This window comes from Callorhinchus milii, unplaced genomic scaffold, assembly GCF_018977255.1.
Source record: "Callorhinchus milii isolate IMCB2004 unplaced genomic scaffold, IMCB_Cmil_1.0 Scaffold2, whole genome shotgun sequence".
In the NCBI taxonomy this organism is placed as follows: domain Eukaryota; kingdom Metazoa; phylum Chordata; class Chondrichthyes; order Chimaeriformes; family Callorhinchidae; genus Callorhinchus; species Callorhinchus milii.
Genome location: NW_024704743.1, coordinates 42,405,651 through 42,419,555, shown reverse-complemented (window position 1 = coordinate 42,419,555; position 13,905 = coordinate 42,405,651). Strand labels below are relative to the sequence as shown.

Below are 13,905 nucleotides of genomic sequence, written 5' to 3'. Positions count from 1 at the left end.
TCCTATATGCCGAATACCCCGGAATATTTAGCTCCCACCCTTGATCTCCCTGTAACCACGTCTCAGTAATGGCTACTAGATCACCTTCCCTAATGCTGCGCAATGTCTGCAGCTCGGATTCCAGCTCTGCTACTCTGAGCTGGAGCTTCCTCAGTTGCAGACACTTGCTGCAGATGACGTCACCCGGGCTCAGGCTGCCCTCCGTTAATTCCCACATACTGCAGTCCTCACCACATCACCTGCCACATCATTCTCTCCTCTCTCACTCTGTATTTTAGGGTTTTTTAAAAAAAGTTTTTTGTTAGTTTCTCGTTAGTATTTTGTTAGTGTTTTTGTTATATAGTTTAGACTAACAGAAATGTTATATAGTTTAGACTAACAGCAATAATCCCTCAAGAAAATAAAACAATAATAAATTGGTCACTTCAAATCACGACTGTTTGTGGGACACTGCTGTACGCAATTGGCTGCCGCATTTCACCCACAAATATACAGTCAACTCACTTTACATTATATTCTGTGAAACGCTTTGAGAGGTCTAGAAGACTTGATAAGGCGCTATATCAAATGCAAAGATTATTATTATTATTAATGTGTTTTTGTTATTATAAAATGTGGAATAGCTTAAGATTGAGAAAGTAAATGTGGAGCAATAGAGAGTAATTAACAGCTTGAATGGTTTGCCAGGAATGGTGTAGAGGTCAGGCCATTGGACTCATTAAAGAAATAGCATGATTCTCTAAAAACGGGAAGACATTGTGAAAAGATAACAATTGGGGCAATGGGAATCTTATGATATTTTCTCTCTGTCCCTACTAAGTGGAGAAGGTGGTTAGAGCTGCCTGGTTTAGGACTTCTACCAATATCTAGATGTCAATATTTACACGAAATTAACCTGAAAGAACTCACATTTCCACTTTCTATCCTTTCAGTGTGGCCTCACTCTGTGCCTGGCAGAAAAGCAGTGAACTCACCATTTCATATGACTCTGCAACTTGGAATCCCAATACATGGCAACCTGCCTGCCACATCACTCTAATTCTATACTCATTGATTGAATCTTTTAGCACCATCAATAGATCAAAAGACAATAAGTAAACATTGTGATTTGTTGTGATGTGCAGGCACAATGAGTTGCAGCATATGTCAGAGTTTTGAAAAGACGAGGCATTTGAAAATTATGTGCCACAATCATTGCATTGGCACAATCTTGATGGCATTATTTTTATATTACTCGGCATTCTCAACAAAGCATGGTTACTGCTGGAGCTGGCATTGATTTTAATACCACCTGAATAACATCTACTATTTTTAGGAATATTCAGAAGCTGCCTTTTATCGATATTCTGAGTTACTTTTGATTCACAGCTAAATGTGCAACAACCCTAATAATTTAAACTAAATTGACATTCAAGCCATTTCCAAGAGCTGAAACACCTCTGAAAAGCACTAAAAGCCAACCTGACGTAACTGTCAGGGGACAATTAAACCATCCTCAAATGCCATTTAGCATTCTATGGGACTTACATATAATAATGTTTCATTTATTTACACTTACCAGTAATTACTTATGCAGCACTTTGAGATGTTTTGACGTGATAAGGCACTACACAAATGTATGTTCTTTCTTCAAAATGAGCACTGTAAATATAGTACTTAAGGGCTAAAAGTTAAAAATATATGTAGAGCTTGCTTAATGAACTTTATAAAGCCAGGCTTCACTGGCTCCCTATCATCGAAAGGATCGACTTCAAGATCCTCACACTTGTGTTCAAATCCCTTCACTCTCTGGCACCTCCCTACCTCTCCGACCTCCTCACACCCCAAATCACCAACCGGTGCCTCCCCTCGACTGGCACCGGCCTCCTGCTCGTTCCTCGTACCCTCCGCCCCACCACTGGTGGTTGTGCTTTCAATCACTAAGCTCAGAAACTTCATCAATCCCTCTGCCTTGCCCCCCTCTTCCCTTTATCAAGTCCCACCTGAAAGCCTTCCCCCTCCACCTCAACCGTGCTTACGGCCACCTCCACCCCCTCCAACCGGCTCGGAGTCAGGCTCTGCCACTGTTAAGTGCTCTGAGACACTACCCTGCTTGGAAGGCGCTATACAATTGCAAGTTGCTGTTGTAATTCTAATAAACTTGCATCGTTTCTTACTGTCCTGAATGGAATCATGTCTTCGTCTTAACAAAAATATTACTTCCAATGATTTGGAGGTACATTACACATTGCTGAAATATCCCATCCCAATGATCACATTTGGGCTTTTAAACCCCAAAATATACCTTAATTCAACTGTGGAGAGCAGTATTTTGGACAAAACTGTCACCCTGTCATTATCTGGTAGCTAATGGAAGGAAAGCAATGCCAAGGTTTGTGAGCTTCAGCCATACAATATTGACAGGATAAATTGGGAATCAGATGGGCCAAGGATTCTACACTTCAAATCAGCTTTTGCACTTTCATTGATAAGATTTGTCTAAGAAATTTCCGAGCATGTGGAATGTGTGCTCCGTTTATTCTATTTAACTGTTCCAGCTACTAAATATATTTATTTGGTTTAATTATGTCAGCTCGTAATAGTTTCATTTTCTAAAATGGACTAGGAGGTAGCAGACGATGGCACAGAATACATTGTACATTAAATATAGTGGACTTGTCGCTGGTCCAGAAGGCAAGGTTCAAGTTTATAATTGCTTATCTGAATCGCATTCGTACCTTTAAAAATAAGTTCTGAAAGATCTTTGTAATCTTTGTCAATATTCCAAATAAAGATTCCCGCTGCTTGTCCAGCTAGGACCACCCGACCTGTTAGGGTTTTGGCTTGCAAGGCTAGCGAGAGCTAAATGGGAAGAATCCCTGCTCCCGGTGATTGATCTGTCCTTCCATGTTTTGCTGATGAGCCAGGCTGGCTGGTCTGTCATCAGCAGGACCCTGGAGTATTGCAGACCCACCTGGCGCTGGAATTGGATTACTGAGACTGTCATAGAGGATTGACTCGATTCTGACATTCTGTTGCCAAGCACATCATCTTGGAAGCAGGTCAGCTTCAAGAAGACCCCGCTTATCTCTCTGCATACCAATTAAAGCAGACACCAAACTCTGGATATATGAGTGTGTTTACAACTCTAGACTCTAGCTACTGCTTTTCGGAGTGGTGGAAGGAATTATATAGGACAGTTTGTGATGTGCCAGCACTTGATGTTCTAGAGGTCCAAGTCCAATGTTGTATACAAGGTGTATTCAACACCAGCTGCTTTACCCCAGATCCTCAGGTGAGAGACTTTGGCAAAGAGATATGATGCTCGCTTTCAAAGCTCACACATGAATGGTTACTCGAGTGGCTATTGTGGAACCTTGCCTCAGGAGAACGAAAAAAAGTCCAATGCCTTCATGAGAATGGAGAAAATTGGAAGAAAACAATTGTTAAAGCATAATCCTACTTGTTTGTCGTGATACTGGTGAATTAAACAGCATGCATTCCTGCCCCCAGCAATTTGACCTGCTGCTTTTGTTGGCATGATTGGTTAAACTCTCTCTCTCTCTCTCACTGTCTCTCTCAACACACACAGCATTAAGACATAAGAACTTAAGGGTTGTGAAAATTACTTTTCACCTATTTTCAATTACGTTCTCTGCTCCAGCTTGCTTGATTTACTTTGAAGAAATGTCCTGCATTTTTCAATCATTAACAATGTTAAATAATGTTTAACATTAACGTTGTAATTCCATGAAATTTCTTTTTCTAAATTCCTTTTTCCAGACCGTTTCTAATCCTTCTTCACAGCTCATTCGCGTGATTGCATTGTGGGGTTACAATGACAATCGCTGTAGGCAGATCATATTGTCTTTGTGAAACAGTTGCTGCTTTTTAGAATTCCTCCAACCGGCAAGTGCTGTGTGCAAATTAGCTGCATATGTCCACACTTCACAAATAACTCTGATTGAGACGTTTGACATTAAAGGCACCAATTCAAAAGCAATGGTTATTATTAAGACTACAAATTACTGCGTTTAAAAAGGGTCTGACTGTCGTGGGTTCAGCCCACTTGAAACAAAAAGACATGGCAGGTGCAGCAATCAGAGGCGTTGCCCAGCTTACTGCCTTGAGTGGCAGGAAGGACCTTTACTGTATACAAAGCCATAGACAAAACATTATAGCCTGAAATAATAATAATAATAATCCTTGCCTTGTCACAATGCTGAGACTTCTCAAAGTGCTTCACAGAATATATTGTGAAGTGGATTGACTGTGTATTTTGTGAGCGAAACGCTTATGATACAGTAATAAATAGTTCAAGATTGAACGATTAGAGGGCCTCTATCTGAAATGCCATGGTAGATACCAAGCAGTCACTATGTTATATGGCTATTTTTAAATCTTCAGGTGGTTGCGACAGTAAATTGTCGTCTTTTGGTGGAGGTGATAAGTTAATTACCCTTGTCAAAAAACAGACCGTAAAGAGCATCAGCGGAGAAGTAAGGGAGCTCTGTGAGGTTGTTCAATTCACCTGGGAGAATGTTGCAATAATCTGTTTTAAGAAGTAAGCATACAGCACACATGCATATTCTATTGTTCTGATCATAGTAATAAGAGAACACTAAGATTTGATTTGTGTTCACGGCACACTGTAGAGAGTGACAATTATTACTAGCCACTGATTAAAGGAGAAACGGGAATTACAAGGTTGATTAAGTGGAGCTAGAGCTTAGAGAGGCACACATCTTATTGAATTTATATTTCTGTCGCTAGTTCTGATCTTATCGGTTCATTTAACAATGTGAAAATATTCCACTGGACGCTCACCCAGGTTTGTGCAATACAGGAATACAAAATAAGAGTTACACACTGGGTTTATATCTGAGCCCACCTAAATGGTGTGTTTTATTACCTCAGTTTGATGATTGTGAAGTCTAAAAGGTAACAGGAATCATGAAATACCGTCAGGTACTGGTAACCAGAAATATGGCACACCAACCAGCAGGAACTCCCCTCCAACATGATTGACTTCCAGAATCGAGTCTCAGGTTGACGTGATGCTTTGCTAATTACTCTCAGTAGTTGTTGCTTGTTTAGATCCACAAGTCCATTTTAATATAATATTTACAATCCTAATTGCTGTACAAGGTTCACACATTAAAGATTAAGTTATTACTAAAAGAGTTTTTCAAAGCTTACCTTGCCCACGTACTGGGGATCTGACCCTGTGTACTCCTCAAGCAAAAAGAATTGGTTCCACATCCAGCCTCGTTTGGAGCGGTGCAGCACAGACATCTTCCCATCAGTAGATCCATTGTGTTCCAGCTCTTCAGTAGTCCTTTTCAATAGTGGGGATAGGTGGCTGGGCTCTGGCAAACAGACCCAGAGCAGCAGTAACACCCAGCAGCTGGACCTTGACATTGTCCCTCCTGAGCTGATAGCCTCAGAGTGTATCAGGGCTTTATTGGATGCGCTCCAATTATCAGTCAGTCGGCTCTCTCTCGCCGGCTAGCCTTTTGTTCCATTTGCAAATTGCAGGTTCTTCAAACTTTCTGCAAGCTGGCTGACACTTAGATTCTGGCAATTTCTAGAAGCAACAGGAAATAACAAGTTTTTAATATTAAAATAGAAAGCATTTAGAAATAAATCTTGAAATGTATTGTAATTAACTAAACTGGTAATAATGAATATAACATATCACCCTAGTGATATGTTATATTCTTTGTTACATTGGCACAAGGATTAAAACAACAAATTGCAAATTGCATTTGTATAGCAGCTTTCATGTCGGGAGGACAGCCCAAGGTGCTGGATAGTCAAACGTTTGTACCTAAACTGGGGATGGAAATAAAGAGGGGTGGAGGTCAAAGGGGAGTGTGGGTGGGAGGATAACTGAAGGAACTGAAGGTCTTGAGACGAGCTTTGAAGAAGGCAAGGTAGGGGTAAGTTGAAGGGACTCCTGGATTGGAGTTCCAGAGGGTGGGGGCAGAAAGGCTGAAAGCTCGGCCGCCAACGGTGGGACTGGCAGGTNAAAAAAAGCATACCACACCTGAGGAGTAGGTGGAGGTGAATTACAAAGTGCTTTCTCATAAACAAAATAACTCTGTTAATGCACAATCACCTAGTAAGTTACTCTGTTCTGGTGTCTAGCTGGGATTTAAAATTGCTTCACAATTACCTTAATATACTTCTATTCCCCACATGTGTAATATTGCTTGGACTTCTATTGGTTCCCAATTCCCACTGGTACACAATTCCCAATACTAAGAAAATAGAGTGAAACTCTGATAACTCATCACCCCAAGGGAAATAGCTTAAATGACTACTTGTGAGAGTTGACTAGTTATCCAAAGTACAGTATCTCAAAAATACAAAGTACTCAAATATCCGGGATAGTGAGTGAGTAACTAGTTATGTGGAGTTGATGACTTAGCCTAGGCGTGAGTTATCGAGTTTCACTGTACCAATTTAATAGACATAGAATAGTATTCTGTGTAATTATCTGACAATTGAAATAGAAGGTTGATTTTCATTATTTTGCTATCAATGAACTGTCCAGTGACTGGAGATGTCTCACACTGTTCTCCTGCCTGTATTTAGCTCTTCCAGCAACTACACTGCATTTACAAGCCGCTTAACTGAATTGAAATGGTGAAAGTAGTGCTTAATTGCTTGCCAGATATCCAGGATGATTTATGTTTTTGGGGGGCATTTAGGAGATTAAAGTATCAATTCTTAAGAGCTAATTTATCTGTTTAAAGAGTTCAGTTCTTTTGATACCCATTTTACGATTTTACAATCTCACTCCTTCCTTACAACACTGTTTTTCTCGTGACTCCTTTGTACTTCAATAGGCTGTAAGAAGTTTATGTCCTGTAGCTTAGTGGTTAGAGCACTCGCCTCGCAAGCGAAAGGACCTGGGTTCGATTCCTGGCAGGGCAAAACATTGGGCAAGTTTCCTTACTCCACACACCTCTGTTTATCTAGCAGTAAGTAGAAACCCGGTCATTAGTCGATTGGCAGATTGCTGTAGCGGTAATAATTCCTCCAAATTTAAAAAAAATGTAGTGACTCAATCCACTACTGTTTGTGAGACACTGCTGTGTGCAACTGGCTGCTATGTTTCACCCACAAAATATACTGTGAAGTGGCTTTGAAACGTCTCAAAAAAGTGATAAGGTGCTATATAAAATGCAAGGATTATTATTATTATTATGTCAAGTAGACTTTCTCCTGTGCAAAGCTCTCGTTCTTTACCAGAACAATGAAAGCAGTAAGTTTGCACCATTTGTCTGGAATGTTGGTCATGCTCCTCGCAGGCCGGATTACACCCACGTCAGTCAAAGAAAACTAGAATGATTTTTCTAACATTTCCCTGCCAGGTTATTTCCTGCAATTTCATCCCTTATTGTTTTTTTTCTTCTATTTGGATGTAAAGCACCATTTACCCTACAGTACTTTGTCCAAATGGCTTAGTGGCTATTATTCATCTGTGACTTTGACACTGAATACTGCAACTCTCTGGTCTGTATGGCTCAGGGCTGCACTGGACAGTGCCTTTATATAATGAGGGAGTTTACATTTATATAGTGCCATCCTCAGTTTTCACTGAGTGGAGGGAGTGGTTGGGTGTAGGAGGTCAAAAAGGAAAGGTGGAGTGAGGCCATCGAAGGATTCAAAGTTAAGAGTGAGGATTTTCAATTCGATCCAGTGGGGATGGAGTGCTGAGTGAGGATGTGGGTGTTAGGCTCATGGAGCCTGGTGTGGGAGAGGACACTGGCTGCAGAATTCTGGATAGTGGTGTGGAAGGAATTGGAAGTGTCAGGTATTTATAAGGTCCGGATGAATAGGTAACAAAGTGGAACAAACAGGTAAAGCTTCTTGAAAGTCCTGAAGGATATCTGGTTATTTTCTTCCTGTACGTACATTTGCTGTAATTGTCGGCATTCACTTGGAATGGGACAAACCCAAGTATTTATAATAAGCACATGCTACCTTTGACTGTACATTCAATGACAAATTCATTGACGAGCAGAAATAAACAAAAAAATTGCTTACAGACTAATAATACATGGAACTGTAGGTTTGGGTGAGGCGGAACTCACAGAATAGCTCGTATTGTATCCTATTTCAAACTTTAAAATGGAAGGTGTCTTGTCTTGGATTTGGGCAAAATCTTTTCATATGAATTTTCATGTAAATATGGATGCGAAAAGCCACTCATGTGATTCAGACCTTCCCCATGTTATTCCTAAGCCATGTCTTCAACAATCAATGCAAGGCACTGAAGAATGTCTCTGTGTGACAGTGGCTGCTATTGTCAAGACTGATGAAGCAGCATTGATATCTGGATACAGGCCCGCATTCAGATGCTGCTCTGTTGGTGCATAGCAGCACCATGAATAACAACTCACCAATTATTTACCAACATTCAGGAGGAGGAAGCTGAAAGAAGCAGTTTCAAGTAAAACGTATTACATCTAATTTACATAGAAAATCATTTCTTACTGTTTGCCACTATCTAGGTTCTGGGAATATATAAATGTCAGCTACTGTAAGTTGTGTTTTATAACTTCACAAAACCAACCCACGGAAAGACACAAAGCTGCGAGCAAAATACAACTTCAATCCAGCATCAAACAGACAACAACAATTTGCATTATATAGCGTCCTTCATGTAGGATAATGTCTCAGAGCTTTACACTGGCGGGATGGACACCGAGCAGTGAGAGAGGGGCGAAGGGGGAAGGAGCATTGTCCTACATATGCACATTATCTTGATTTTTACTGTGGTTGATGCAATCCTGTGATCAAACATTTTCACAGGAGCAGTCAGGAGCAGCTGAATAGCAATAAGGATCTTTGTATATCCTGGTAATAGCATCAAGCATCGATGCACAGCCCAATATTAACAGTGCCACCTATATATAGCTTAATGTTAATAATAACTATATAACAACAATCTTTACATATGATATAGTGCCTTATCATGCCATCAAAACATGTCAAAGCACCGAATCAGTATTCCCAGGATTGTAATTCCTATTTGAGACCCTCAAGTGTTCAATGGGGTGCTGCTGGAGTTTGACCATCTAATATCATGTAGCTTGTCATAGAGAGCACTGCCAGGCAAGCTGCTTGGTGCTTGTCCTGCTAGGGAGCTTCTAATCATAGTTATATTAATAGTTAGTACATCTATATATAACCTGATATTAGCAGTGATCATCTCTATATATATCCTAACATTAACAATACCTCTATATATGGCCTGATATTAACTGTGGACACCTCTATAGCTAGATCCTGAGTGACCCCATTGTTAAGGATCTTGCTAGAGAGCGAATTGGCTTTTAATGTGTACACTTCCATATGCAGAGGAAGTGTGTACGTATGTAATGTGTACACTTGCTGCTTTGGGAAGGCACCCGGTGTGTACCGTACGTGCACATGTTTACTGTACATCCATTTTTGGGACGCTCTTTGGTTACATCTTGAGCGTCCTTCTGTATCCTTACTTCAGTCAGTTTTGGGTGCCTCGTGGGCTAACCGGTGGGTGCTCCCTGAGCAGGTTGTGCCGGAGCGGCTCCTGCCGGGGTCAGGCCCCATCTGGCCTTTGCTGTGGTTGAGCTGAACTCCAGCTTGTTCCTCAGTATCTAATCCCAGGCCCTAGTGTGTGTGAGCCTGAGGCATGCCCTCACCGTCCTCTTGTTCTCCCAGAAGAACACCTGGTTTTGGGAATGCCAAAGGGCCTCCTTTACCAAGTTTATGATCCTCCAGGCACACTCGTTGTGGGTTTCGCTGTGAGCGCCCGGCAACAGGCCGTACAGTACCGAGTGCCGTGACAGCGGGTCCCAGGGACGAACTGCGAGAGAATCTATTCCATCTTTTTCCAAACAGCCTTTGCCAAATAACTCTTCAGGAAGAGGTGGTCCCTGTCTCCTGGCCTCTGCAGCCGGCCCGAGGGCAACGTGCTGCCTGGCCCAGACCTCAACCGTGCATGAAGGCCCTGAGTGAGAGGGTCCCTTTAATCGGCGGACAGGCCATGTCCTGATAGTTATTGTTCAGGGCCGCAGGCTATCTACCGATCGGGTCTGCCCTCTCCCTCTTTCAAACTGTTTCGACTACCAGCCGCTAGGACCACTCGGTGATTGCACGGGGGTCTGGGATGGTGTTCTTCAGAAATTTCTCAACATGGATAGATGGGTCGGCTCCAACTGTGTGGAACGTTTTGAGGCAGTTCTGCCAGACCCACCATTCTTAGCACCGGGTACAGGTAGAAACCCAGCACATTTGTTGCCGCGTAGTGGGGCTCTACAATGAGAAGAAAGTGCATGCACCACATGCTGACCGCCTGAGCAGGAGTATAAGGAATTGAAGCATTGAGCCTAGAGTGAAGTCCTTTTGGTTAAGATTTATTAGCACCACTACTGGTAGAGTGTAAGCCAGTGATGAACAATGGTATAGCAGATGACCGCAGTTTGCTCCGTGCTGAGTACTGATTAGAAAAGATAGCCTCAAACAATCTCAAGCTCCATCTATCTCAAACTGACTGCTCTCACAACTGATGCTAGGTGGATGATTCTTCCGAAAAAAGTAATGCTTAAATATACCTCTACAATCACGCTCTAATTGAAAGATAGGTCACGACCCTGAGTACCATCAGTGTTGTTTGGTACCTGATAAACAGGAGGATAATAGATCAGTTACAAAATCTTTGAAGAAATTGAAAAATAAAAATTGTCAAAAGCATTCTACCCATATGTTTTCCCCAAATCTTTCTCATTCATTCCTAAAAATTGGAGTCCTGTAGCATATTGGTTAGAGCATTTGCCTCGCGAGCGAGAGGACCTGGGTTCGATTCCCAGGCGGAGAGAAATTTGAGGCAAGTTTCTTTACTCCACATGCCTCTGTTTAACTAACAGTAAGTAGGAACCTGGTTGTTAGTCACTTGATGGATCACTTTCTGGAGGTAATAATACCTTCAAAAAATAAAAATAATAATTTGGCCACTCAATCCAAGGCTGTTTGTGGGACACTGCTGTGAGTGTTTCGCCCACAAAATATTCACTTTCCAGTATATTCTTTGAAGCACTTTAAGACATCTAGAGGATGTGAAAAGCACTATATCAAATGCAAGGATTATTATTATTATAGAGATGAAATAGCTGTGGATCGGTGTTTGCTGCATGCGCCCAGAAGCTTTACCCTCTTAGGGACTTCCCATCAATTTCCCTTTTCCCGTCGTCTGCTAAAAATATTATGACTTATTTTTTCCATCATCTACTGAGATATGTTCCAGGCTTGACCAGCGAAGTGCAAACTTTCACCTAGACTTAATGTGTAAGACCATTTTGTCTTGGTAACTCAGATTGTGCCGAATTGTGAAAAATCTTTCAATTCGATCTTAATTCAGAAGCCTGTATTTTTTGTAAAGAATTGATTTCCAAATTAAGACTGAATTTGAGCATTTTCTACAATTCTGCACAAACTTAAATTTTAAGACAAAACAGGCAAAGACTCGGTAAAATTGCCAGTGATTGTGTCAGCAGGTTAGTGGACCACATGGTAGGTGAGCCTTTGCAGCTGTACTTCATCCTTTTCTCACTCAGCATCTATACATTCTGATTCTGTAGGGGAATCAGAATCCTGGCTGATTCCCTCATGATATATGAGGGAGAGAGATCAATTACAGGGACCATATTACTCAAACACCTGAAATCAGGAAATTCAGCACAGACCATAAAATACCCTATGTCCATGGGCCAACTGCTCACTGAATTAGCCTGCCGCTCCCCTGGAGCAGCTACTGTCCTCTTGTTTGTGAAAGTAGTTTGAAGTGCTCTGTAGGCTCTGCTCAGCATTCCCTTCCTAGTGTGCAGCACATTACCTATAATACAGATTTTATGCATCATGAAAGGGTGTGGAAGGTATATTTAACAGCCAGGGAATTATGTTAGCGGCTAACAGCTTTGCAGCAGAGAAATGTTCGTAAGACTCTCGCCTCCTGTTGCCGACTCACTGGGGAAAAAGGAAGAAAAATCATTGCACCTCAGCACTTGCATATCAAGCCTTCACAGAGTGTTAGCAAGAGTTGGGAGCTGTGGGATCGCAGAAATATACAATGGCTGATAGAGGTGTACAAAATTATAAGGTGTTTTGACAAGGTAAATAGTGCTATTTCCACTGATAGGAGTCACTAACTAGAGGACAGAGATATAAGAAGAGTGAAAGGAGAGGCTAGAAGATTTTTCTCATACAGAATTAGTGGGATGTGGAGTGCCTTGCCAAGCAAGGTGGAAAAGGGAGAGTCCATTGAGTGTTTCAAGAGGGAATAGTACATATGAAAGATAGAGGTTTGAAGGGGTATGGGGATAAGGCGAGGCAGTGAGATGGAATGAACAGCTTGCTCTGAGAGCTGGTGCAGACTCAGTGGGACAAATAGCCTCCTTCGGTGCTGTGAAGGTCTACGATTCTATAAATTGTGCTAAATCTGGGTCCATTTTGTTTGGAGCCTCTTATAATAATAATAATAATAATAATAATAATAATAATAATAATCCTTGCATTTGATATAGCGCTTTTCACGTCGGGAGGACGTCCCAAAGCGCTTCACAGAACACACTGTAAAGTGAATTGACTGTATATTTGTGGGTGAACGCGGCAGCCAATTGCGCACAGCAATGTCCCACAAACAGTCGTAGATTTGAAAATGACCAATTTATTATTGTTTTTGGTTTTGGAGGGATTATTATTAGGCGTGTGGAGTAAGGAAACTTGCCCAAGGTTTCGCCCTGCCTGGAATTGAACCCACGTGTCTCGCTTGGAAAGCGAGTGCTCTAACCACTGAGCTACAGGACTCTTCCAAGGCTGAAAATAAGCAGTTGCCCAGCACGTACAGCAGCAGAGTGCTTACTGGACTCCCAGCTCTGCAGCGTGAATCACCATCTGACTTCTGTACTCTCAGTATTGCTGGTACTTGCCAAGTTGCTGTGTGCTGTACCTTATTCCCAATTGTAATCCAGGTTTGGTGGAAATGTGCCATTAGCATACTGGGAAGCAGCTCCAATAAAACACCTCAGCAGGTACCAGAAAAAATTGTTTGCAATATCACTGCTGATGGGAATTTAAAATCCCTATCCTATCTGATCTGCTCCTTCAGTCCTGGCAAAGGAAATTTCAAATCACAAAAAAAGGACACAAGACCTAAACATCCACCTGCTGGAATCCACCTGCCCCATCTCCAACCTCCCCTTACTTTCCAAGTTCCAGCTTCACTCCTTCCTCTCCTGCCACTCTGTTTACGAACCCCTCCAATCCGGTTTCGGTGCTGCCCACAGCACAGAAGGTGACAAATGACATTCTATCCATCTGTGACCAGGGCTCTCTCTCTGTCCCCTCAACCTCTCTGCTGCCTTTGACACTGTAGGCCACCCTATCCTCTTCCACCGCCTCTCCTCTCACCTTAACTTTCAAGATTTTGTCCTTGAATGGTTCAGCTCCTATCTCTTAAACCAGCTCCACTTTGTCTCCACAAATGGCTTCTCCTCCACCCCCAGCACCGTCTTGTGCAGTGTTACTCAGGATTCTGTCCTCAGTCCTCTCCTCTTCAGCCTATATATGCTCCCTCTTGTTGACATCATCCACAGACATGGGGTCAGCTTCCACATGTATGCTGATGACACACAACTGTATCTCTCTGCCTCCATCCTCGACTCCAGGACCACTGCTGTCCTTGACAGAATGTCTGTCAGAGATCAAGTCCTGGATGAGATCTAACTTTCTACAATTGAACATTAATCATCAAGACCGAGGATCTCCTAATTGGCTCGCACCTCTGCACCTCTGCACCTCAGACACTGGCAGCATTAGCATCCATGGATGCACACTTTACCTCACTAAGCCAGTCAGGAACCTAGGCATCTTGTT

General features: G+C 42.1%; 1 protein-coding gene across 1 annotated transcript in view; it reads right to left on the bottom strand.

The window, feature by feature from the left end:
- LOC103179929 (cadherin-6-like) overlaps nucleotides 1-13,905 on the bottom strand; it is an 89,333-nt gene that overhangs the window by 62,724 nt on the left and 12,704 nt on the right. Inside the window, 1 exon segment of the mRNA XM_007895463.2 lies at nucleotides 5,179-5,566. Coding sequence (XP_007893654.2) covers nucleotides 5,179-5,400 — 222 coding nt within the window. The 5' untranslated portion in view covers nucleotides 5,401-5,566.